This window comes from Staurois parvus, unplaced genomic scaffold, assembly GCF_062004578.1.
Source record: "Staurois parvus isolate SC_StPar_1 unplaced genomic scaffold, SC_StPar_1.0 ptg001079l, whole genome shotgun sequence".
In the NCBI taxonomy this organism is placed as follows: domain Eukaryota; kingdom Metazoa; phylum Chordata; class Amphibia; order Anura; family Ranidae; genus Staurois; species Staurois parvus.
Window position 1 is genome coordinate 877,218 of NW_028318875.1, and position 23,524 is coordinate 900,741.

Genomic DNA, 23,524 nt, shown 5'->3' on the forward strand with positions numbered 1-23,524 from the left:
AATCACAAAACATTAATGTCCCATGTTCATTAGTGAATGTCTTATATCAAAAATCTTCAATAAAAACACCACAGAACCACTTGTGATGAGGACTGGGGATTCCAAATCATCTTAGGATCAAAGAAAACTTCCACCTATCACCCGTGCACACCAACATCAAATGCACTCACCAGATATTGGCAAATGAGAAGCCTTTAAGGATATTGGGGAATCCTAAACCCTCTTTTCATCAGCTCTATGGTAGCCTACACCACCAGGTTCAGATCTTCTTTCAGGTCCTCACCGCAGCTTTCTAATTTGCTCCACCGTATCACCAAAGAAAAAAAAAACTTATATAGTGTAATATTGCCTGATCAATATTGAGACAAAAGACAAAATCCAGGCCACTCACATTTTATCAGCTTGTAAAGGGCACATTTATTAAGCCAATACCAGCCTGATGATAAGAACCAGCTCACAGCCGCATATTCCAGGATTCTCACAACCATCTGGCTGGAATTTGTCTTTTGTCTCAATATTGATCTGGCAAATTAGAAAGCTGCAGTGAGGACCTGAAAGAAGATCTGAACCTGGTGGTGTAGGCTACCATAGAGCTGATGAAAAGAGGGTTTAGGATTCCCCAATATCCTTAAAGGCTTCTCATTCGCCAATATCTGGTGAGTGCATTTGATGTTGGTGTGCACAGGTGATAGGTGGAAGTTTTCTTTGATCCTAAGATGATTTGGAATCCCCAGTCCTCATCAAAAGTGGTCCTGTGGTGTTTTTATTGAAGATTTTTGATATAAGACATTCACTAATGAACATGGGACATTAATGTTTTGTGATTTACTAATATTTGTATGTAGGTCTATTTTGTGCTGTTTATTTATAAATATCACTATTTGTGTATTCACATTTTTGCACAGCAGCAATTTAGAATATTGATTTATTTATTTTGCATTGGCGCAGGAATATTTTCTAATTACGCAATTAACCCTTCACACTGCCAACACCACCTTTTTATACAGAGAAAGAGGAAACTCAGCAATATCAGCAATAACACTATGATGTTGGAATAAGCGTCTGTATACCACTGTCACCGCAGGCAGAGATATACCGAAATTTAAAACACACACAGTAGCGCTCTTCAGAGACGGGTTCTTAGTTTGCATTAAAGAGCTTTAGAAACAGTACAACACTTTCAGAAAGTAAGATTTATTATTAAAAGGTCAAAAGGGTGCAATAAAAATATTTACAGAAAAGATGTAGCCAATATATATATATATATATATATAAATATACAGAAAGCAATAGCACAGCAAAGAGATAACAGAGAGAAGTTTAGAGGGATAAAGTACTTGCCGTCAGCCTTGGGGTAAGCAGCTTTCAAGTTTTTTGAGCAGAAGGGCGCCTTATCTCCCAAAGTTGGTTCCAATGTTAAAAAGGGAGAATTCTTCAACTAAACTTAACTCCGCTCAGCTTTTTCTAGCAACTCCACAGGGTGTCTCCCTGAAACAGAGAACCAATCGCCTCATTTGGGGAGGGAGTTGTAGGTGGAGACCTCAGGCTATGACCAAAGCCTGCTCAAATTATATTATGGTTCATAACTTACCCTGGACACATGTAATATTCTGTATATTGTCTGCGCTCCTGTATATGCCAGATAGGGGGTTTAATATACCAGGAGACTTGTATCAAAGTGAGCCTTCCGAATATGTGCTCCATGTTTAGGTAATTATGTCCTATTTGAAGATATAAACTTATATGAAAAAATGAGCTTTTAAATGTAAGTCTGTTTTTGCGACCCTCTGTAATGTCTTTGAGCTCAGTGAAGGACTTGGTTTATGGCTTTACGAGCCCTCTCCAGCAGGAGTCTCTTAGACAAAGGGGCACCAGATAGTGTGTGAGATTTATAACCATGACGCCCTCCCAATGAGTTTGCTGCCTGTGATCTCCATCAAACAGACCACATGTCACTTAACAGAGAGGGAGGGGGGATGAGGAAAGCTGATTTGGGAGAGAAACAAAATGGAGGGGTTTTGGGCAAAATGGATGATTACATCCACCTCTGTGTGCGGATGCTGCAGGGACACAGTCACAAAGGAGGGAGGGGGTGAGGCTGCAGGGACACAGTCACAAAGAAGGGGGGGGGGGAAGAGAGGCTGCAGAGACACAGTCAAATTTTGTGGTGTCTAGTCTGATTAGATCATTTCACTTTGTGACTTGTCAGTTGTCCAGAGAGGTCTTGTTTCTCACTTAAACATTTCTCGCACTAAATACATGACAGGGGAAGCTCAGCCAGATATCTAGGTAAATCCCGGCTAGGTCAGCACCCCGGGGTGATTTTTGCAATGCCTAATGAGACTATCTTTCCGAGCAAAACATTTTTCACACTTCGAACATGAGAACGGGCGCTCGCCCGTGTGCCTTCTTTGGTGCGTGATGAGGTTTCTTTTGTCACGGAACGATTTCTCGCACTCCACACATGAATATGGAAACTCCTTTGTGTGGATTTTCTGGTGTCTAAGAAGGTGTGCTTTCAGAGCGAAACATTTTCCACACTCCCTGCAAGAATACGGACGCAAACCAGCGTGAAATCTTTCATGTCTCATTAGGTTCTGTCTTCTCGTAAAACACTTCCCGCATTGCAAACATGAAAAAGGCCTCTCGCCCCGGTGCCCAATCTGATGTGTAAGAAGGTCTCCTCTCTGAGAGAAACATTTCCTGCACTCTAAACAACAATATGGCCGCACTCCAGTGTGAATCTTATTGTGCCTCATAAGACACTCTTTAAAGGCGAAACATTTCCCGCACTCTGAGCATGAAAAAGGTTTCTCGCCCGTGTGAATTTTAAAGTGCCTCACTAAATGCTCTTTCTGCATAAAAGACTGGTCACACTCCGTGCACACGTAGGGCCTTTCCCCCGTGTGGCATCTCAGATGCTTGCGAAGGTTGTACTTCTGTAAGAAAGATTTCCCGCACTCTGGGCAGGAATGTGGGCGCGCTCCGGTGTGATGACTTAGGTGTCTTGTAAGGTGGTATTTCGAAAGAAAACGTTTCCCGCACTCTTGGCAGGCATGCGGCCGCACTCCACTGTGGACTTTTGTATGACTGACAAGATGGGATTTTGAATAGAAACATTTCCCGCACTCAGGACATGGGAACGGTCGCTCTTTTGCGTTCTCCTTCTGATGTACAGAGAGAACTGACGTCGATGTTAAGCATTTATCAACCATGGGATAGGGGAATATTTCTTCGAATTTGAGTAAAGGAGTATCTGAATGACCATGAGATGATCCCTTGGGATTAGAAGGATCTCGTGTCCTATCTCCAACATAGATTCCTGGAAGGAGACTTGGGGTAATAGAATGGAACTTACAAGCAGGTTCTTCGGGATGGAAGGAATCTTCTGATTTAATCCCGATGAGAACTTCTGACCAAACATTTGGGGTATCAGAACAGAACTTTTCAGAAGGTTCCTCAGAATTCAAAGGATCTGGTGACCTCTCGAAACTATGAACTCCTACAGTTGTGACCAAAATTATTCAACCCCCAATGCTGTAAAGGGGTTTAGGGACTATAGTGTACATTTGGAATTGTATTCAGAATCAAATCCTACAAGGACGTTGTAACTACCCAAATGCAACTAAAATGACATCAATTGTTTATGTAATACAGTAGTAAATGGTTCTTATGTGGTTTCTTCATTGCCACAATTATTCAACCCCTTAAAGACTACCACTCTGAAGAACAGAGGTTCATACAGGTGCTTTCCATCAGGTATTGAAAACACCTGTGGATGTCACCGAGCAGCAATCAAGCATAATAAGCACCAATTAGGCAGCTTTAAAATGACTGTGATACTCAGCTCCTTCTAGACATTTACTGGTGTGGTTACAAACATGGTGAAGGCAAGAGAATGGTCCAGGAAGACAAGAGAAGAGGTGATTTCTCTTCACAGGAAGGGCAATGGCTATAAGAAGATTGCAAAGATGTTAAACATACCAAGAGACACCTTAGGAAGCATCATTCGCAAATTCAAGGCAAAGGGCACTGTTGAAACGCTACCTGGTCGTGGCAGAAAGAAGATGCTGACTTCGACTGCTGTGCGCTACCTGAAGCGTAGAGTGGAGAGAAGTCCCCGTGTGACTGCTGAGGAACTGAGAAAAGATTTGTCAGATGTGGGTACAGAAGTTTCAGCCCAGACAATAAGACGCACACTGCGTAATGAAGGCCTCCGTGCCAGAACTCCCAGGCGTACCCCCTTGCTGTCTCCAAAGAATAAGAAGAGTATGCCAAAAGCCATGTGGACAAACCACAAAAGTTGTGGGATAGTGTTCTGTGGACTGATGAAACAAAATTAGAACTGTTTGGGCCCATGGATCAACGCTATGTTTGGAGGAGGAAGAACAAGGCCTTTGATGAAAAGAACACCTTGCCTACTGTGAAGCATGGTGGAGGGTCAATCATGCTTTGGGGCTGTTTTGCTTCTGCAGGTACAGGGAAGCTTCAGCGTGTGCAAGGTACCATGAATTCTCTTCAGTACCAGGAGATATTGGATGGAAACGTGATGCAGTCCGTCACACACCTGAGGCTTGGGAGACGTTGGACCTTTCAACAGGACAATGATCCCAAGCATACCTCCAAGTCCACTAGAGCATGGTTGCAGAGGAAAGGCTGGAACATTTTGGAGTGGCCATCGCAGTCACCAGACTTAAATCCGATTGAGAACCTCTGGTGGGACTTAAAGAAAGCAGTTGCAGTGCGCAAGCCTAAGAATGTGACTGAACTGGAGGCCTTTGCCCATGAAGAATGGGCGAAGATACCCGTAGATCGCTGCAAGACACTTGTGTCAAGCTATGCTTCACGTTTAAAAGCTGTTATAACTATAAAAGGATGCTGTACTAAGTACTAAGATTGAATGTCACTTGGGGGTTGAATAAAACTGATAATGCTGTGAGCACAGAAAAGACATTTGTGGTTATTTCATTATAACTGTTATGTTATATTTGTCTGACCTACAAGTGCCTCTTTAATGTAAATGTAAGCAAGATGACTGAATGATCAAAAGCAATGTCAAACTGGCCAAAACACTCAATTTCAGTGGGGGTTGAATAATTTTGGTCACAACTGTATGTAAATATTTGGGGTATTGGAATGTAACCTATCAGAAGGTTCCTCAGGATTGGAGAGATCTCCTGAGCCATCCACACTGAGAACTCCTGTATATATTTTTGGGGTATCAGTATGAAGTTCAGAAGGTTCCTCACGATTAGAAGGATCTAATGATTGACCCACCACGTAAAGTCTGTGATCTAGATTTTCAGCAGCATGCTTTACTTCTGGGGAATATTGTATGATCCTATTATCTACAGCGTTATGAACTGGAGAGGACATAATATGATCCTTCGAGATATTCCAGATAGAAGGTCCATCTGTTGGAAAGAGATTTTAAATGATTAACGTACAAATTGCATTTAGTAGTAAGCATCATCACACATCTCTGGTGTGGAATTCAGTAGACTCATAATGCCAGTCTATGACGTTATATTGAGGAATGGAGATGGACCTTTCATATGGTGTCCAGTATCTCCTCCTCATTTGTTGGGAACATGACGTTATATTGAGGAATGGAGATGGACCTTTCATATGGTGTCCAGTATCTCCTCCTCATTTGTTGGGAACGTGACGTTATATTGAGGAATGGAGATGGACCTTTCATATGGTGTCCAGTATCTCCTCCTCATTTGTTGGGAACAGGACATTATGGGGATTTCTTAATCTCCTTAAAATACTGCATTTACACTCAATGTCACTACAATGTAACAACAACCTGGTCTCCCCTTACCTGGTGACGTGAAGGTCTCCTCATTTTCCACTTTAACATTTTTGAAGAGATCCTTGTGTCCTTCTAAATACTCCCACTCCTCCGTGGAGAAATAGACAGCGACATCCTGACACCTTATAGGAACCTGACACACACAATGATACAGTCACCATCCAGACACATCCCTTGTCTATTACTGGAGAATGTCCCAGAATTCCCGGCACCGCTCACCTCTCCTGTCAGCAGCTCCGTGATCTTACTGGTGACGTCTAGAATCTTCTGCCTGTTTTTTCTCTTAAGGGTTAGGAATTGAGGAACTGTGATGGTCACCTGGTTGCCAGGCGTAACAAAAGGAAAAATCTGCATTGAAAAAATAGAATTAAAGTCAAATAACCCTCCCAGAATCCTCCTCACCTCTCCGGTCAGGTCTGTGTTTTATTAATAGAGAGTAGAGTGATGTCATGTGACCTCCCAGAATCCTCCTCACCTCTCCGGTCAGGTCTGTGTTTTATTAATAGAGATGAGAGTGATGTCACGTGACCTCCCAGAATCCTCACCTCTCCAGTCAGGTCTGTGTTTTATTAATAGAGATGAGAGTGACGTCATGTGACCTCCCAGAATCCTCCTCACCTCTCCGGTCAGGTCTGTGTTTTATTAATAGAGATGAGCATGATGTCATGTGACCTCCCAGAATCCTCCTCACCTCTCCGGTCAGGTCTGTGTGATGTCATGTGACCTCCCAGAATCCTCCTCACCTCTCCGGTCAGGTCTGTGTGATGTCATGTGACCGCCCAGAATCCTCCTCACCTCTCCAGTCAGGTCTGTGTTTTATTAATAGAGATGAAAGTGATGTCATGTGACCTCCCAGAATCCTCCTCACCTCTCCGGTCAGCAGGTAGATGATCTCCAGGGTGAGGTTTAGTATCCTCTCAGTCATGTGACTCTGCTTCTCATCCATCCTCATTGGTCATGTGATCTATGACCGCGTTTCCTTATAGCTCTGAAGAAGTCAACATTTACCTGTCAATGCTGAAGACAAAACAGAATTCAAATAATTTACCCAGAGGAGCCACTTTCCCCGCATTTGTCTTCTCAGCTCGGTCTGTGGTTGCCGGTGTTTGTAATTGGCTACATGAGATTAGCAGAATCTTTTTTGTGGTCTTTTTCAATATTTGACCTGAGTAACAGGGTGTCGTTGTAATCATACTTCATTGTAATATATATCTGAGTGTATCAACATCTGCTGGAGATAAAAGACATCCTGTGACGGTGGAGGGAGAGGGCGGGCGTGACAGTGGAGGAAAAGGACGGACATGATGACGGAGAAAGAGGACGGGCGTGACGACGGAGGAAGAGGACGAACGTGACAGTGGAGGAAGAGGACGAACGTGACAGTGGAGGAAGAGGACGAACGTGACAGTGGAGGAAGAGGACGAACGTGACAGTGGAGGAAGAGGACGAACGTGACAGTGGAGGAAGAGGACGGACACGATGATGGAGGAAGAGGGCGGACAATCACGTTGGAGGAAGACGGCGGACGTGACTATGGAGGAAGAGGGTGAACGTGGCAGTGGAGGAAGAGGATGAGCATGACGATGGAGGAAGAGAATGAGCATGACTGTGGAGGAAGAGGACGGACGTTATGATGTTGGAAGAGGACGGACATGACAATGGAGGAAGAGGACAGGCATGGCTGTGGAAGAAGAGGACAGACATGATGGGGGGTTACTGGGTGTAAATATAAAATCAGATCTTACCTCCTCTGCTGCCACTTCCAGCAATGTCTCCTCTCTACTTCCTCCTGACTCACCTCTCACCCGGAACTTCCTACTTATACCTGACATCACTTCCTGTCTGTGTGCCTAGGAGCAGTTAAAGTACCTGATGTCGCCATCTTCTGGAGAGTACAAGAACCGCAGTGTTCATTTATTGTGGTTAGCCTGACCAGTAGCGGATGATGTTTTCTTCCACAATGATCTGTAATAATTTATATTCGTAGTCACAACGATAATAACCCATAATGTCCTTCTTTCCAGACTCTGTCCATGAAAGTCGTGGACTACAATGTCTAAACACGGCCTTCTCTGAACATCAAGGACACCCCGGAGCTTCTCAAACTAGAATCCTGTATCATTCCTATGCTGTGTTGACAAACTCACTTTGTGGCATGGCCTGGCATTATATCTATAATGTTCTAGACATCTCCTGAAGATGTGGTTGCAAGTCTACGAAACACGTAGTGATGACCATAAAAATGTGTTAGTTATAGCATCCCCTGAAGAAGTGGTTGCAAGTCTATGAAATGTGTAGTGATCTCATTGACCATAAAAATGTAGTGTTGGTCATAGCATCTCCTGAAGAAGTGGTTGCAAGTCTATGAAATATTTAGTGATCCCAGTTGGATATAGCATCTCCTGAAGAAGTGGTTGCAAATTACAAAACGCGTAATGATCCCATTGACCATAAAAATGTAGTGTTGGTTATAGCATCTCCTGAAGAAGTGGTTGTAAATTATGAAACACGTAATGATCCCATTGACCATAAAAATGTAGTGTTGGTTATAGCCTCTCCTGAAGAAGTGGTTGCGAGTTTACGAAACGCGTAGTGATGACCATAAAAATGTAGTGTTGGTTATAGCATCTCCTGAAGAAGTGGTTGCAAGTTTACAAAACGCGTAGTGATGACCATAAAAATGTAGTGTTGGTCATAGCATCTCCTGAAAAAGTGGTTGCAAGTCTATGAAATACGTAGTGATCCCAGTTGGTTATAACATCTCCTGAAGAAGTGGTTGCAACACTATGAAACCAACCCTAATAAAATATCCATTTTGACGGGACTTGACACGGATTGTATTGCTACCCCTCCAGCGAGGTTTATATTCTTCTATACCCCCAACAAGCCAAGGAGGATCGATCTTTGTTGTGACGTGTAGCGAAGTATACTGTAAATACTATGTTTCATAAAACCTTTCTCAATGTTTTGTATGTGTTCTCTTCACCTCTTCCAAAGGGGTCTCGTAGTTCTTCCAATTTACTGTAAGCCGCACGGGCACTGGAGGACATAGACGACCCCTTCAGTACAGCAAGAGATAAAGTCATCGATTATATACTCAGTTCCTGTGGTAGGTGAGGAGAGCGTGTTGCTTTTAGTACTCTTTTCTTTGTCTCAACACCTTTTGCAAGGAAAGAACCCATTTTTATTAAAGAAGATTTTTTTTTTCAGGGGAGGATCAACCACATTCTTCTGTCTCTCAGGGGTTGGGGCTCTCCTGTATGGAAATTTAGGAGATTGAGGAAAAATTCTGTTTCCAGTTTCCATCTCTTAATATCGGCCAATGTTTCCTGAAGATCTTCTTAGGTTGGCTATTGTCATCTACAACGAATGATACTTAACTCTTCTCACTCAATTACCTTCGAACAAGGTCACCAAATGTCCTGGCCTTTTCCATAATAGAAGTCTCGGGATTGCCTTTGTTAATATTTATTTTTTATTTTATTAATTTTTTCATTTTTTGTTATACATTTCACACATCATTTGGATTGAGTGGCTCAGCCAGATTTTTCTTTTTTTGATTTACTATTGATGTTACTCGTTTCACAGATTTATTCAATTACACATCCGGTGTGATGCTCAGGCGGGTGTTTATTTATTAGTTGTTTGGGTCACTAGGGGGCAGTGCAGCACTATCCTTGGGGAATTCTGTAAATGCATAACGTTCCATATATAGTTTTATATATATATTAAAAAAAAAACCAATATATACAGTGGGGCAACATACCAGCAACAGTGTGTGCCAACCTTGTGAAGACTTACAGGACACGTTTGACCTCTGTCATTGCCAACAAAGGATATATAACAAAGTATTGAGATGAACATTTGATATTGACCAAATACTTATTTTCCACCATAATTTGCAAATAAATTCTTTCCAAATCAGCCAATGTGATTGTCTGGATTTTTTTTCTCATTTTGTCTCTCATAGTTGAGGTCTACCTATGATGCCAATTACAGGCCTCTCTCATCTTTTTAAGTGGGAGAACTTGCACAATTGGTGGCTGACTAAATACTTTTTTGCCCCACTGTATATATATATGTCAATAGTAAAAAAAAAAAATAATAAAAAAAAGGCGGGTGTTTATTAATTGTTTGGGTCACTAGGGGGCAGCGCAGCACTATTCTTGGGGAATTCTGCTAAATGCATAACATTCCATATATATATATTTATTTATTTTCAATTTTTTTTTTACTATTGACATTACTCGTTTCACAGATTTATTCAATTACACATCGGGTTTGATGCTCAGGAGGGTGTTTATTATTAATTGTTTGTGTCACTAGGGGGCAACGCGGCACTATCCTTGGGGAATTCTGCTAAATGCATAAGGTCCCATATACCTAGAGATGGATGGTAGGCAGGGCCAGTGATATTGATGTGTTTATATTTCTATTGCTCTCCAACACGGGTCCCATGAGGCATTGCAAGATTGACAGTTACAAGCATGACTCCCAAAGGGTAGAGGTATGATGGTACTTGTAGTTCACCAACAGCTGGAGGGCGACCAGTCTGACACCCCTGATCTCAAAGTACACCTCCATGCATCTCCGGAAGTGCCTGCCAGTCTACGAAACGTCTAATGATACATACAACCCAACAGACACAGCAACCCCCTCTGCTACGTAACGGACCAGATCAGTATCCCAGGAGTTTAACGATGGGACACTATTCCTCCCACTGATACTAATGATGGGGCACTATTCCTCCCAATGACACCAACGATGGGACACTATTCCTCTCAATGACACCAAAGATGGGGCACTATTCCTCCCACTGACACCAACGATGGGGCACTACTGCTACCACTGACACCAACGATGGGACACTACTCCTTCCACTGACACCAACGATGGGGCACTATTCCTCCCACTGACACCAACGATGGGGCACTACTCCTACCACTGACACCAACGATGGCACACTACTCCTTCCACTGACACCAACGATGGGGCACTACTTCTCCCACTGACACCAACGATGGGGCACTACTCCTGCCTCTGACACCAACGATGGGGCACTATTCCTCCCAATGACACCAACGATGGGGAACTATTCCTCCCAATGACACCAACAATGGGGCATTAGTCCTCCCAATGACACTAACAATGGGACACTATTCCTCCTAATGACATCAACAATGGGGCACTATTCCTCCCAATGACATCAACAATGGGACGCTATTCCTCCCAACGACACCAACAATGGGGCGCTATTCCTCCCAAAGACACCAACAATGGGGTGCAATTCCTCCCAATGACACCAACAATGGGACACTATTCCTCCCAATGACACCAACAATGGGGCACTTTTCCTCCCAATGACACCAACAATGGGGCACTATTCCTCCCAATGACACCAACAATGGGGCACTATTCCTCCCAACGACACCAACAATGAGACACTATTCCTCCAACTGATACCAACAATGGGGTGTTATGTCTTCCACTGATACCAATAATGGGGTGCTGTTCCTCCCACTGACACCAACAATGGGGCACTATTCCTTCCATTAAAATCAACAATGGGGTATTGCTTACCCCCATTGATGGCTGGACAATATCTACTCCTACCAGCCACAGTCTGGCCCCCATGAAGCCTGAAGGACAGTAAACTGGCCCTCTGTTCAGGAAGTTTGGAGATCCCTGTTCTAGATGTACTCCTCCATGCATCTCGTGAAGAAGTGGTCTGAATGGGGAGGAATCTCCTGCTGGATCTCTATACTGACATGGACGGGGTGATGGATGAGGAACGTAAGAATGTCCCATTGTTTGATGGAAATGATCGACCTACAGAGGACTAAATTCAAAGACACCCCGAAAATCAAAGTGAAGAAATGATGCAGCAAGAGAGTCCATTTGGCTGAAATGTCATTGCAGCAACTCAGAATGGTCCTCAGTAGTCTGTGTGGCCCCCACATGCTTGTATGCATGCCTGACAAATGAGACCACTGATGGTGTCCTGGGGGATTTCCTCCCAGATCTGGAACAGGACATCACTGAGCTCCTGGAAAGTCTGAAGTGCAACCTGGCGGCGTCAGATGAACCGAAACATGACATCCCAGAGGTGTTCTATTGGATTTAGGTCAGGGGAGTGTGGGGGCCATTCAATATGCATGCCTCAATTCCTTCATCCTCCAGGAACTGCCTGCATACTCTAACCACATGAAGCCGGGCATTGTCTGCACCAGGAGGAACCTAGGACCCACTGCACCAGGAGGAATCCAAGACCCACTGCACCAGGAGGAACCCAGGACCCCCTGCACCAGGAGGAACCCAGAAACCACTGCACCAGGAGGAACCTAGGACCCACCGCACCAGGAACCCAGGACCCACAGCACCAGGAGGAACCCAGGACCCACTGCACCAAGAAGAACCCAAGACCCACTGCACCAGGAGGAACCCAGGACCCACTGCAGGGTCTGATAATGGGTCCAAGGATTTCATCTCCATACCTAATGGCAGTCAGGGTGCCATTGTCTAGCCTGTAGAGGTCTGTGTGTCCCTCCATGGATATGCCTCCTCAAACCATCACTGACCCACCACCAGAACGGTCATGCTGAACCATGTTACAGGCAGAAGAACGTTCTCCACGGCTTCTCCAGACCCTTTCACGTCTGTCACATGTGCTCAGGGGGAACTTGCTCTCATCTGTTAAAAGCACAGGGGGCCAGCGGTGGACCTGCCAATTCTGGGGTTCAATGGCAAATGCCAATCCAGCTCTATGGTGCCGGGCAGTGAGCACAGGGCCCACTAGAGGATGTCGGGCCCTCAGGCCACCCTCATGAAGTCTGTTTCTGATTGTTTGGTCGGACACATTCACACCAGTGGCCTGCTGGAGGTCATTTTGTAGGGCTCTGGCAGTGCTCCTCCTTACACAAAGGAGCAGATACCGGTCCTGCTGATAGACTAAGGACCTTCTATGGCCCTGTCCAGCTCTCCTAGAGGAACTGCCTGTCTCCTGGAATCTCCTCCATGCTCTTGTCTCCTGGAATCTCCTCCATGCTCCTGGAATCTCCTCCATGCTCCTGGAATCTCCTCCATGCTCCTGGAATCTCTTTCATGCTCCTGGAATCTCCTCCATGCTCTCGCCTCCTGGAATCTCCTCCAGGCTTTCGTCTCCTAAAATCTCCTCCATGCTCGTCTCCTGGAATCTCCTCCATGCTCTCGCCTCCTGGAATCTCCTCCAGGCTCTCGTCTCCTGGCATCTCCTCCATGCTCCTGTCTCCTGGAATCTCCTCCATGCTCTTGAGACTGTACTGGGAGACTCAGCAAACCTTCTGGCAATGGCACGTATTGATGTCCATCTTGGAGGAGTTGGACTGCCTGTGCAACCTCTGTAGGGTCCAGGTATGGCCTCATGCTACCAGTAGTGACACTGACCCTAGTCAAATGCAAAACTAGTGAAAAACAGTCAGAAAAGATGAGGAGGGAAAAAATGTCAGTGGTCTCCACCTGTAAAACCATTCCCGTTTTGGGGGTCGACTCATTGTTGCCCATCTAGTGCACCTGTTGTTAATTTCATGAACACCAAAGCAGCTGAAACTGATGAACAACCCCCCCTGCTACTTATCTGACCAGATCTATATCCCGGGAGGGTCATGGACTCGATGCGACTCGGATTACAAAGGGTTCCTTTCATCTTTATTATCACACAGGACTCTACTACTGGGACGAAACGCGTTGGAGGTGCAGTTCTTGGGTGAGGACTGCTTTTGTGTGGCACTGGGTTTGCTCTAGGTAATAAACCCGGATGAAAATAATGTCATCCCCCCACCTGAAACCTGTTGCACTTCACCACAAGCACAGAGCCCATTCTAATGGACCCGAATCACAACGCTGTTGCGGATTGACCATTTTTTTCCCACCTCATCTGCGAGTTGATTTGGCAGAATCGTCGGCATCGGTTGCGGTACATTTTATTTTTTTTCAACAAACACGGCTTTCTTTCTGTGATATCTTGAAAAAAGTATTTTATTCTCTATACATTTACAGGGAAAGAAGTAAAAAAATTAATTTGTGAAGACTTGTAATCTATAAACTTCCCTCGTCTAAAAACATATTACAGGGAATATAAAATGATTTCCTGGGGAAGGAAAAGAAATGGGGGGGGCTGCAGAGACACAGTAACACGGGGAGGGCTGCAGAAACTGTGACGCCCTCCCACCTCGGTGACATTGTGATCTCTCTGGTGTTGTTTTAAAATACATTTCTGGTTAAAACATTTCCCGCACTCTAAAGATGTCAACTAAAGCTCATCCTTGTGTTTTCTCTGGTGTCTCTGAAGGCCTCTTTAATGAATGTAACATTTCCCGCACAGTGGACATGGAAAGGGACATTTTGCCCACTTGTCATCTCCAATGTGAAAAGTAGGCATTTTTTATTGCACAGTTTCCAGCACTCCATACAGGATTATGGCTCCCCGTAGTGATTTCTCACGGCACGCCATGGAATTTTGTTTCTGTTATAAAGACGTCCTTTCTGATTAAAAGATTTCCCACACTAAACATGTAAAATAAAGCTCATCCTTGTGTCGTCTCTGAAGGCGTCTTTAATGAATGTAACATTTCCCGCACTCTAAAGATGTCAAAGAAAGCTCATCCTTGTGTCTTCTCTGGTGTCTCTGAAGGCGTCTTTGATGGATGTAACATTTCCCGCATTCTAAGGATGTCAAATAAAGCTCATCCTTGTGTCGTCTCTGAAGGTGTCTTAAATGAATGTAACATTTCCTGCACTCTAAAGATGTCAAATAAAGCTCATCCATGCGTCTTCTCTGGCGTCTCTGAAGGCGTCTAATGAATGTAACATTTCCCGCACGGTGGACACGGAAAGGGACGTTTTGCCCACTTGTCATCTCCAATGTGAAAAGTAGGTGTTTTTGATTGCACAGTTTCCCGCACTCTATACAGGATTATGGCTCCCCATAGTGATTTCTCACGTGCCTATAGAGACTGTCTCTGCGAGTAAAATATTTACCGCAATCCGAACAGGAAAATGGGCGCTCGCCCGAGTGACTTTTCTGGTGCTTAATAAGGTACTTTTTGAGGCGGAATGATTTCCCGCACTCGGAACAGGAATGGAGAAGCTTGTCCGTGTGGGTTCTCTGGTGTCGAAGAAGGTCTCCTTTCAGGGTGAAACTTTTCCCGCAGTCTGAACAGGCATACGGGCGGACGCCGCTGTGAAATTTCTTGTGCCTCAGAAGACTCTCTTTCCAGGTGAAACCTTTCCCACACTCTGTGCACAAAAAAGCACGCTCGCCCGTGTGACTATTCTGATGATTCATAAGGTATCTTTTCTGATTGAAACTCTTCCCGCACTCTGCGCATGTAAAGGGAAGCTCGCCCGTGTGAACTCTCTGGTGCGTAAGGAGGTATCTTTTTTGACTATAACATTTACCGCACTCTGAACAGGAGTACGGCTTCTCTCCAATTTCGTCTTTGACATCGGTCTCCGGGCTTTTCTTTTGCGGTAAACTGTTTTCTTGCTCAGAGGGCTTCTCGGCGGGATGAATTTCCTCCTGTTTAACAATGTCCAACGTCTCTATGAACGATTCCTCACTCTCAGAGCATGAGAAGGTCGTCCCGGTCGTCCCGGCCGTCTCGGCACTTTGCTTCTCTTGAAGCTTTGATTTCGTTTTTAGAGATTTCCTGCACACTGACTGTGTCGGCTGCTCCCCTGTGTGGGTTCGTTGGTGTAGGATGAGCATACCCCTGAGCGCGAAGGTCTTCTCACAAGTTCTACACGTGTACTTTTTCTTGCCCATGTGGGTTCGCTGGTGTTTGATAAGCGTATCTTTCCATGAGAAACATTTCCCGCACTCGGAACATGAGAAAGGTCTCTCGCCTGTGTGAATTCTGAGATGCCTCCTCAAATGACCTCTCTGCATGAAGGACTGACCGCACTCTGTGCACACAAAAGGCCTTTCACCCGTGTGGTATCTCAAGTGACTGACGAGGTCTCCTTTGCCTATGAAACATTTCCCGCACTCCGGACAGGGATAGGGGCGCACGCCCGTGTGTTGACTCACGTGTCTAGTAAGGTGCGATTTACATATGAAACGTTTCCCACACTCTGAACACAGGTAGGGTCGCACTCCACTGTGAATTTTTTTGTGAAAGACGAGATGTGATTTTGTGTTGAAACACTTCCCGCACTCGGAACATGAAAATGGCCGCTCTCCCGTGTTTCGCATGTGATGCCCGGTAAGAGCTGATGTCGACGTTGGGCTTTTTTTGTCATTGGGATGCGGAATGATGTCTTCATTTTTGTGACCATCGTTATGAGAATGACCATGAGAAGGTTCCTTGGGCGTAAAAGAATCCGGGGTCCAACCGGCAACGTGACTTCTTGGGAAGGACTTCAAGGTGAAAGCATGCAACTTATCGAAATGGTTCTCAGGATTCACGGGATCTGCTGGTCTGTCTGAATATATATTTGTGGTGGCCGTATGGAATTGATGAGGAAGAACATCGGAAGGATCTGCTGGTCTATCTTGACAGTAAAGTCTCTGAGTGGTGTGCTTGACTTCTGGAGAACGTTCTACGGTCCCATAATCCGGAGAGGAGAGAGGACATCTCATGGAGGTATTGCAGACATTGTATTCATCTGAGGAAAAGAAAATAAACATTGTGGTCACCGTGTACATTCATTGACATTGGTTGGGTGAGGAATGGACCTTCCATATGGTGTCCAGTATCTCCTCCTCATTTGTTGGAGACATGACGTTATATTGAGGAATGGAGATGGACCTTTCATATGGTGTCCAGTATCTCCTCCTCATTTGTTGAGAACATGACATTATATTGAGGAATAGAGATGGACCTTCCATATGGTGTCCAGTATCTCCTCCTCATTTGTTGGGAACGTGACGTTATATTGAGGAATGGAGATGGACCTTCCATATGGTGTCCAGTATCTCCTCCTCATTTGTTGGGAACGTGACGTTATATTGAGGAACGGAGATGGACCTTTCATATGGTGTCCAGTATCTCCTCCTCATTTGTTGGGGATATGACGTTATATTGAGGAATGGAGATGGACCTTTCATATGGTGTACAGTATCTCCTCCTCATTTGTTGGGAACATGACATTATATTGAGGAATGGAGATGGACCTTTCATATGGTGTCCAGTATCTCCTCCTCATTTGTTGGGAACATGACGTTATATTGAGGGACGGAGATGGACCTTTCATATGGTGTCCAGTATCTCCTCCTCATTTGTTGGGAACATGACGTTATATTGAGGAACGGAGATGGACCTTTCATGTGGTGTATAGTATCTCCTCCTCATTTGTTGGGAACATGACGTTATATTGAGGAATGGAGATGGACCTTTCATATGGTGACCAGTATCTCCTCCTCATTTGTTGGGAACATGACCTTATACTGAGGAATGGAGATGGACCTTTTATTTTATATATATATATATATATATATATATATATATATATCTGTTGGGCGCATAAGGTGGTGGTGTAGGTTCATTGATGATGTTTCTAGTGACAGCAATGGGGATTACTAAACTTTATTATAATTAACAAATGTGCTTTTCCTTTTAAATTCCATTTTCCTCTTACCCGGCGTTATGAGAATCTCCTGATTCTCCATCTTGACATCCTTGTAGAGGTCCTTGTGTCCTTCTAAATACTCCCACTCCTCCATGGAGAAATAGACAGTGACATCCTGACACCTTATAGGAACCTGACACACACACAATGATACAGTCACCATCCAGACACATCCCTTGTCTGTTACTGGAGAATATCCCAGAATTCCCGGCACCGCTCACCTCTCCTGTCAGCAGCTCCATCATCTTCTTCGTAGCTTCTAGGATCTTCTGCATGTTGTTCTCTTCAGGTGTCAAGGAGTGAAGTGGAGGCACTGGGATGGTCACCTGGTCACCAGACTTCACAGGGGGAAAACTCTGTATTGGAAAAACAAATTCAAGACCAAATTATTCTTCCACCATCCTCCTCACGTATAAAGCCACAGTTATGTTTTAGTAATCACGTGTCATGTGACCTCCCAGGATCTTCACCTCTCCTGTCAGCAGGTAGATGATCTCCAGGGTGAGGTTTAAAACCTTCTCAGTCATGTGACTCCGTTCCTCTCCCATCCTCGTTGTGGTGGTCATGTGGTCTATGCAGGACGTTTCTCTGTGTAGAAGGATAATAAATGATGAATTATCTGGACAGTACTGACATGGTTAAAGTGGAAGTCCAGGCTAAACGTATCCAATCTTAAATCTACTCCCACCCCTAGTCTAACTAGAGGAAAGATGTGAATACCTACCTATTCTCAGGGCGCTCAAGTCAAGTCAATGCCGGCTTCAGGGGAGAGGAGGGACAGCAGACCACGAATGTTCTGTAGAAGGTCTATGAATGATGCCACCACCCAGGCATTGTAGCCATTGTCGCTGCTCTCTCCTCTCTCTGGAGGCTGGGGAGATGACATGACCAGACTGGTCGAGAAACTCTACCCCATACTTTGAGTCTCAGTCAATGAGATCAGTACATTTGTCTATATGCACATTATTCGTAAATGTCTATTTTAGAAGCCTCGTCCTATTAGTGTCACAGGGAAGAGGATACACCGTGCCCATTGTTCTCGCCCTGAATTCAACTTACCTTTGGAGGCATCTATGGAGGGAATAGTATTCCAGTAGTTCTGGATCTAAATTTAGGCTGTCTCTAGGCTTTAAACCAACAATTCTGGATGAACACTTGGATAAATGGGTAAGACAGCCTCCTTTATCAGCAAGAGAGGAGTGTGGCGGGTAGGACATTGGGTAGTATGTGAAGGAGAAGCGTACAGAAAGTAGGACATTGGGTAGTATGAGAAGGAGAGGATTATGGAGGGTAGGACATTGGGAAGTATGTGAAGGAGAAGCGTACAGAAGGTAGGACATTGGGTAGTATGAGAAGGACAGGAGTATGGAGGGTAGGACATTGGGTAGTATGTGAAGGAGAGGAGTACCAAGGGTAGGACATTGGGTAATATGTGAAGGAGAGGCATAAGGAAGGTAGGACATTGGGTAGTATGTGAAGAAGAGGAGTATGGAGGATAGGACACTGGGTAGTATGAAAAGGAGAGGAGTATGGAGAATAGGACATTGGGTAGTATAAGTAGAGGTGTAAGGAAGGTAAGACACTGCGTAGTATGTGAAGAAGAGGAGTATGGAGGTTAGGACATTGGGTAGTATGTGAAGGAGAAGTGTTCAGAAGGTAGAACATTGGGTAGTATGAGAAGGAAAGGAGTATGGAGGGCAGGACATTGGGTAGTATGTGAAGGAGAAGCATACGGAAGGTAGGACATTGGGTAGTATGAGAAGGAGACGAGTGTGGAAGGTAGGACATTGGGTAGTATGAGGAGAGGAGTGTGGAGGGTAGGACATTGGGTAGTATGTGAAGAAGAGGAGTATGGAGGATAGTACATTGGGTAGTATGAGAAGGAGAGGAGTATGGAGGATAGGACATTGGGTAGTATGAGGAGAGGTGTAAGGAAGGTACGACACTGGGTAGTATGTGAAGAAGAGGAGTATGGAGGTTAGGACATTGGGTAGTATGTTGAGGAGAGGAGTGTGGAGGGTAGGACATTGGGTAGTATGAGGAGAGGAGTGTGGAGGGTAGGACATTGAGTAGTATGTGAAGGAGAGGCGTACGGAAGGTAGGACATTGGGTAGTATGAGAAGGAGAGGAGTATGGAGGGTAGGACATTGGGTAGTATGGGAAGGAGAGGAGTGTGGAGGTTAGGACATTGGGTAGTATGTACAGGAGAGGAGTGTGGAGGTTAGGACATTGGGTAGTATGTACAGGAGAGGAGTGTGGAGGGTAGGACATTGGGTAGTATGGGAAGGAGAGGAGTGTGGAGGGTAGGACATTGGATAGTATGTGAGGGAGAGGAGTATAGAGGGTAGGACATTGGGTAGTATGAGAAGGAAAGGAGTATAGAGGGTAGGACATTGGGTAGTATGAGGAGAGGAGTATGGAAGGAAGGGCATTGGGTAGTATGCGAAGGGGAAGAGTGTGGAGGGTAGGTCATTGGGTAGTATGTGAAGGAGAGTAGTGTGGAGGGTAGGACATTGGGTAGTATGTGAAGAAGAGGAGTATGGAGGATAGGACATTGGGTAGTATGAGAAGGAGAGGAGTATGGAGGATAGGACATTGGGTAGTATGAGGAGAGGTGTAAGGAAGGTACGACACTGGGTAGTATGTGAAGAAGAGGAGTATGGAGGTTAGGACATTGGGTAGTATGTACAGGAGAGGAGTGTGGAGGGTAGGACATTGGGTAATATGAGGAGAGGAGTGTGGAGGGTAGGACATTGGGTAGTATGTGAAGGAGAGGAGTATGGAGGGTAGGGCATTGGGTAGTATGAGAAGGAGAGGAGTGTGGAGGGTAGGACATTGGGTAATATGAGGAGAGGAGTGTGGAGGGTAGGACATTGGGTAGTATGACAAGGAGAGGAGTATGGAGGGTAGGACACTGGATAGTATGTGAGGGAGAGGAATGAGGAGGGTATGACTGTGGGCAGTATTTTCAGACATGATGTGACAAAATGCGTTGGGCACTGGGAGGGGTGGAATGCGCAGTAGGACTTGGTTAGGATGGGATAATGGTTCTCGAAATTAGATGCCAATAGAGCCCATGGTACATCTTCAATGTCCATCAGATACAGACTTATCTAAGCACGCTAAGAGCACCGCTACATGGAATAGAAAGCCCGATGGACTCGCTGATGGACATTCCAGGACATTCTAGGTTATTTGTAGGCAGAGGAGAACAGTGAATGGGTTATCATATTTACATACCAATAAACTCTGTATAAGTATCTTCTGGACATAAAAGACGTCACAGTGACTACGGAGGAAGAGGACGGACATGGCGAGGGAGGAAGAGGACGGACATGGCGAGGGAGGAAGAGGACAGACATGGCGAGGGAGGAAGAGGACGGACATGTCGATGGAGCAAGAGGACGGACATGGAGGAAGAGGACGGACATGGCGATGGAGGAAGAGGATGGACATGACGATGGAGGAAGAGGACGGACATGACGATGGAGGAAGAGGATGGACATGACGATGGAGGAAGAGGACGGACATAACGGGGGGGTTACTGTGTGTAAATATAAAATAATATCTTATTACCTCCTCTGTTGCCAGTTCCAGCAATGTCTCCTCTCTACTTCCTCCCGACTCACTTCGGACCTGGAACTACCAGTCTTTATGTGACATCACTTCCTGTGGGTGAGCCACTGAAAATCATGTAGTTCGCCATCTTGTGGTGAGCATGGTAGCTAGAGGCTTCCATATTTTTTTAGTCCTCTGACTACTACTGGCTGATGTTGAAAATAGACATTTGAGTGAAACGAAGCCTGGTTTTCCGAGGTGCAGCTTGGCTAATGAAGACATCAATGTTCTTGTCCTTAAATAGCCAGAGAATATGTAAAATAAGGGACAAGTAAACTCTTGAACCTGACTTCTGGTGGTCATATCCTGTCATGGTTTCCAAAAAACACCACATTTTCTGCCTGGTCTATCCAATTTAAAGGTGTAGGCTGGACAATGAAGACATAAAAGTCCCCATCCTTAAATAGCCAGAGAATATGAAAAATATGGGGTGAGGGAGCTCATGAACCTGACTTCCGGTGGTCACATCCTGTCATGGCTTCCAAAAAACACCACATTTTCTGCCTGGCCTTTCTGATTTAGAGGTTCAGGTTGGTAATGAAGACATAAAAGTCCCCATCCTTAAATAGCCAGAGAATATGAAAAATATGGGGTGAGGGAACTCATGAACCTAACTTCTGGTGGTCATGTCCTGTCATGGCTTCCAAAAAATAATACATTTTCAGCCCCTGGTCTACCCAATGTAAAGGTGTAGGCTGGACAATGAAGATATCAAAGTCCCCGTCCTTAAATAGCCAGAGAATATGAAAAATAAGGTACTAGGGAACTCTTGAACCTTACTTCTGGTGGTCATGTCCTGTCATGGCTTCGAAAAAAAACATCACATTTTCAGCCTGGTCTTCCTGATACAAAGGTGCAGGTTGGTTAATGAAGACATCAAAGTCCTCACCCTTAAATAACCAGAGAATGAAATATAAGGGACTAAGGAAGTCTTGAACCTGCCTTCCAGTGGTTATGCCCTGGCATGGCTTCCAAAAACACTACATTTTCATAAAAAAACAAAATGTAATACGCTAACAAAACCATTATTTGGTATACCCATCTAGTGACCTTCAACTGGTCCCTCTTTATGGCATGAAATGTGCCATAGCGAATATATATGTGCCTCCTCCCTTCACCACTGAGGTTCTCAAACTCTTGGTGCAGCTTCTGGCTGACTTTTGGCTAGGCTGGTGTTGGCAGTGGGCAAGTTTTACTACTTCTGGCATTCCACATTGGATAAACATGTTGGCTGTTGGACACCCTATGCTTGATTTTGCAACCTCATTGGGGAAACTATGCAGAGAGCAGGGTTTGGTGGATCTTTGGTGCATGTTGCATCCCACTACAGACCAAAATCTTTTGGATGATTGAAGAGATTCTCTGCTTTATGCTGCTCATCTCTTCTGCCACTTGAGACCCAGATGTCAGGGGCAATAAAAGCCATCTCCACTCACAGATCGCACGGTGGATAAAGGGGAAGCCACCACATATCGGAAAGATCACAACAAGGAGGCACTAGCAGATATCGCAGGAGGAGGATCAGCAAACCAGAGGATCAGCAGAGCTGTGGGTTACTACTGAGTGGGGGATCAGCAGAGCTGAGGGTTACTACTGAGTGGGGGATCAGCAGAGCTGGGGGTACTACTGAGTGGGGGAACAGCAGTGCTGGGGGTTACTACTGAGCAGGGGATCAGCAGAGCTGGGGGTTACTACTGAGTAGAGGATCAGCAGAGATGGGGGGTTACTACTGAGTGGGGGATCAGCAGCGCTGGGGTTACTACTGAGTGGGGGATCAGCAGAGCTGGGGGTTACTATTGAGTGGGGGATCGGCAGAGCTGGGGGTTACTACTGAGTGGGGGATCAGCAGAGCTGGGGGTTACTACTGAGTGGGGGATCAGCAGCGCTGGGGTTACTACTGAGTGGGGGATCAGCAGCGCTGGAGTTACTACTGAGTGGGGGATCAGCAGAGCTGGAGGTTACTACTGCGTGGGGGATCAGCAGAACTGAGGGTACTACTGAGTGGGGCATCAGCAGTGCTGGGGGTTACTACTGAGCAGGGGATCAGCAGAGCAGAGGTCGGTAATTGTTCGGCTTCACATACACTCTAATGGGCACGACTTCTTCCAGAGAAATCAAAATTTTCGAGTCTTCTCCTAATCTAAACATTTTTATTTATTTATTTATTTTTTAGTCAATTCGTTTTTATTGGAGTTTTACATTTTTTTTGTGTATAAAACTGAAACAACCCAAATACAAAGTTCCCATCCCCCGCCCCAGTTCCAACCCCGGGACAGCTCTGCATAGTTGTAAGACATTGAGAAGTTCCATGCAGACTAAATCAACTCCTACATAGGCCGTGGCGTACCCAACATATCTGGCACCCGGGGCCGATCGTCATGTCTTTTACCACCCCCCCTCCGTGCGCAATGAGCATGCATGGCCACACTGGGTTAACAGAAAGCATGGGTTTAAAAAAAAAAAGGCTTCTCACTGTGGAGT

The 23,524-nt window shown here is 45.2% G+C and overlaps 2 protein-coding genes across 3 annotated transcripts; both read right to left on the reverse strand.

Moving 5' to 3' along the window:
• Positions 1 to 1,173: 1,173 nt before the first annotated feature.
• Positions 1,174 to 7,636, reverse strand: LOC149440507 (uncharacterized). The gene is made up of 6 exons (XM_089658512.1): positions 7,564 to 7,636; positions 6,687 to 6,835; positions 6,038 to 6,166; positions 5,828 to 5,951; positions 5,111 to 5,414; positions 1,174 to 3,519 (listed from the first exon to the last, which is right to left on the reverse strand). The coding sequence occupies exons 2-6, from the start codon at positions 6,768 to 6,770 to the stop codon at positions 2,301 to 2,303; spliced, it is 1,860 nt and encodes a 619-aa protein (XP_089514638.1). The 5' UTR covers positions 6,771 to 6,835; positions 7,564 to 7,636; the 3' UTR covers positions 1,174 to 2,300.
• Positions 7,637 to 13,813: 6,177 nt separating this feature from the next.
• On the reverse strand, positions 13,814 to 21,050 carry LOC149440508 (uncharacterized). 2 transcript variants are annotated; one of them, XM_089658572.1, is made up of 5 exons: positions 21,002 to 21,050; positions 17,896 to 18,013; positions 17,647 to 17,781; positions 17,435 to 17,558; positions 13,814 to 16,462 (listed from the first exon to the last, which is right to left on the reverse strand). In XM_089658572.1, the coding sequence occupies exons 2-5, from the start codon at positions 17,989 to 17,991 to the stop codon at positions 14,769 to 14,771; spliced, it is 2,049 nt and encodes a 682-aa protein (XP_089514698.1). In that variant the 5' UTR covers positions 17,992 to 18,013; positions 21,002 to 21,050; the 3' UTR covers positions 13,814 to 14,768. The 2 variants fall into 2 exon arrangements, with proteins under 2 accessions (XP_089514698.1, XP_089514697.1); XM_089658571.1 differs by lacking the exons at positions 17,435 to 17,558; positions 17,896 to 18,013; positions 21,002 to 21,050 and having other exon boundaries at positions 17,647 to 17,777.
• Positions 21,051 to 23,524: the final 2,474 nt, after the last annotated feature.